Source organism: Buceros rhinoceros, unplaced genomic scaffold (genome assembly GCF_000710305.1).
Source record: "Buceros rhinoceros silvestris isolate BGI_N320 unplaced genomic scaffold, ASM71030v1 scaffold26433, whole genome shotgun sequence".
NCBI lineage: Eukaryota > Metazoa > Chordata > Aves > Bucerotiformes > Bucerotidae > Buceros > Buceros rhinoceros.
The window spans coordinates 14,500-17,788 of record NW_010403433.1 but is presented as its reverse complement, the minus strand read 5'-3'; the positions used below and the strand labels follow the sequence as shown (position 1 = coordinate 17,788).

The following is a 3,289-nucleotide window of genomic DNA, read 5'->3' as shown; positions in this document are numbered from 1 at the left end:
GCTTTCTCTGAGACTTAGGAGGCGATAATCCCTTTCTATAATGCTCCAGCTTTAAGATCACTTGGCATCTCGTGTATAACACTGGGCACCTCGATGTGGAAAGACACACTAGGAATTTGGAAGGAGTTCAGCAGCAGCCCAAAGGGAAGGGGTCATGTGTGCTGAATCGTGTGGAAAGACTGTGATAATTAAGCACGCGGCAGAAATCCCAGCTGACCAGCAACAAAGAATGGAAGAGACTGTCCTGCGAAAGGGCTGGAAACAAGATTTGAGAGAGAATTTTTAAGCAGGTACAAAGATGTGTAGCAAGGAGGGCATTTGTAAGGGAGGGACGTGAGTTAAAAATGAGGAAAAGTGCCTTGAAATTTAAAATCCAAGTCGTCTTTCCTTGCTGGTGTGTGTGCGAAGGTGTTTGTGGTCCCTAGAGATTCTCTCTAGTTCTAGCTGAGCTTTTGGGGCTCTGTGCTGCAAAAAACAGCCTTTCTGGATTTACTTGCTAAATTGCAGGTTTAGAGGCTTGAGATGGTTTGGGAATGGCAGCCCTTGAAATGGAGAGGAGAAGACGGATGTGGGACTTCGGGGATGTGGCAGAGGTCAGGGCAAAGGGAGAGCAAGACCTGATAGCGGGAGGTGCAGGAGGAAGGCTGGAGGGCAGAGTCTGTCCCTTCCACCCTGAGGTGTACCTGTTTACAACGTTTGCTGGTTTTGATGTGCTAACAGGAGTTTAGCTGCTCTCCAGAAAACATCAGCTGCAGCTACATAGCATCAGGCTTGTTCTGGTCCCCTGGGCCCATGCAGCTTGTGCCCTTGCTCTTAGCACCCTCCCGTCTCAGGCAGGTCTCTCCACCCCCCTTGGAGATGTGTCAGAGGCTGTGCCTGAGATGAAGGCACCAAAATTAATCTGGGTCCTGTTCCCGATGCAGCGGGTGCGGGATTGTGAATCATTAGCAGCCTGATACACGGTGTCCAGAATAATGAATTGGCCATCTTCTGCCAAAAAAACAAGTTGCAGCAGTGCCGTCTGGGAAGGTGCTTGTTTTCTTTCACCAGGCATGTACTGTCTCTGCCTCAGCTGCTGCTGGGAGAGCTGAGCTGTCCTTTGGGGCTCCTTACCAGATCTAGAGGTGCAGCCGCAGCTTGTGAGTGATGCTGGGATGGAGTGGAGGTGCTGGAGGGGAGCTCACCACTGCTCTCTGGCAGGGAGCTGGGGATACGCATGTTCCCGTTTGCAAGGGAGAAAATGGAAGGAAGAGTGATACAAGTATGAAATCAAAGAGTTTTCCAAACAGGTGTGTTCTCTGGGCTCTGATCATTCAGGAGACTCATCCAACATGTGCACTGAGCAGGGCTGGGGAACAAGGTGAACAAAAGAGTCTATTTCTCCTTCTGCTGGTGAAACACCACTTTTCAGACTTCCATTTAATGAGCAGTCTGTGATACGAGAGTCTCCTGAGGTACCTCAAGATACTTCATGTTTTAATCTATTCCAGGCAGCCTGTTTTCTATGGAGCTCTATCAGATCCATGGATGGGTATCACCCAGTTTAAAGCAGGGAGGCAGCAGCCAGGTTTGCTGCTTAACCCAGCCCTGCAGCCAGGGAGTAACATGCCAGCAACTCATCCAGGAGCTGGGGGTTTCTTTGTTAGTGTCAGGGCTCGTTAAGATGCCCCCAGCAGGGAACCTTCAGGTCATCAGCATTCCCCCAGGCAGCATCCTCTCCACAGCTACTGGGAGCGATGACCCAGTGAGGTGGTCGTATCCCACGCTGAAAATGCCTTAAAGGTTTTGAAATAAATCTTGAGATAAACAGTGGGGTTGGGAGCCTCTTCTAAAGCTCCAACACATGGCAGGAGGATGAGATAAGCTCCCAAAGTGTGGGCCCAGGGGCTTGCAGAGGACGCAGAGACCTGGCTCCCCTCTGGGCTGGGGAGAGCCACCCTTCCGCCACCACCTGGTGCCTGCCGCTGTGACAATGCTTCCTGCGTCACTTATGTCCCTCTGCTTTCTTCTACAGAGCGACTTGTGGTCTTTGGGGATAACGGCCATCGAGATGGCAGAAGGCGCTCCCCGTAAGTAGATGCACTGCTCTGCTCTCATTATCCGTGGGTTGTCATGTGCTGGGTTTTGCTGAGCACCAGCCAGCACTCGGTTCTCTGCAAGAAACACCATGCAAAGGTTTTCCCAAGCAACCTGAGCTCGCTGAGATGGAGCTCACAGGGTCCACGGGGACAAAGCTGCCAGGGCAGTGTGGCCCAGGGGACAGGATGGGCAGTGAGCAAAGGTGCACGACCCTGTATGACTCCTGAGCACTCTGGGACCCACAGACGCGCGCAGGTGTCTCCAACCAGCCCCTCCTGCTGACCCGGTTTTGCTGGGGACACACGCATCGCTTGGCTGGGGACATCAGCCCTCACCTAAGCTCCGGGCAGGGGTTGTTCTTAGGAGGTTGTCACTGCAATTCCTCCTGCCCCATGGGTCTTGTAGTTTCAGAGGAAACGCGGGTCTCCCCAGCTGGGCGTGTAGACTCTCTTTAGGAATCCCAGGGGGCCCTGCAAGACGCCGTGCTCTGTTTAATGCTTCTCCTTGTACATTGCAGCTCTCTGTGACATGCATCCCATGAGAGCCCTCTTCCTCATCCCCCGCAACCCGGCCCCGAGGTTGAAATCAAAGAAGTGGTGAGTCTCTTTCTCAGACTTAATGACTGTAAAAATGTTTCTGGAGCAACTTGTTTCTTGGCCCCAGGTGCACTGGGGACCTGCTGTTTATGTTTACGTAGCTTCAGGGGTTGGCGATGGTCTCCAGCATCATTCCGATGAGAGCAGGTTTAGGTCCTGATCTCCTGTGGAGAGGGAATTTGGTGTGAAGGAGTCTCTCACCATGGGCTTGAGGGCTTCCTAGGCAGGCAGAGAGGGGAATGCTCTCTCACACTGCCATTTCACAGCGCCCGGTCGGCTTTTCCAAAGCGGTTTGTGCTGCCTGAAGCCAGATGACACTTCACTTGGCTCCCATTTCTTTCCAGACAGGTTCCGTTTTCAAGTGGAAACATGTATCCAGGCCAAAAAAAGAATAGTTTATCTTGAAGGCCTAGGAATGCGGAGATTTGTACTTAGTCTGGGCTTAATTTTAAAAATTTGTAGGAAAAAATACATCGCTGTTTTGAAAAAAAATCAGAGCATGCCAGTAAAAACCCGTAGGAAAAATATTCCTGAAGCCCAGCAGATGTTGTTTTGATACTGTATGTTCTGTACCGATGGAGCTGGAGTCCTTAAAAACACTCATCTTCGTTTCA

General features: G+C 51.4%; 1 protein-coding gene across 1 annotated transcript in view; it reads left to right on the top strand.

Moving 5' to 3' along the window:
* Nucleotides 1–3,289, top strand: part of LOC104490694 (traf2 and NCK-interacting protein kinase) — a gene marked incomplete at both ends in the record, with an annotated part of 25,360 nt that overhangs the window by 14,686 nt on the left and 7,385 nt on the right. The window contains 2 exons of the mRNA XM_010133016.1: nucleotides 2,015–2,069; nucleotides 2,597–2,675. Of these exons, the coding sequence (XP_010131318.1) occupies nucleotides 2,015–2,069; nucleotides 2,597–2,675 (134 nt within the window). The remainder of the gene's footprint in view (nucleotides 1–2,014; nucleotides 2,070–2,596; nucleotides 2,676–3,289) is intronic.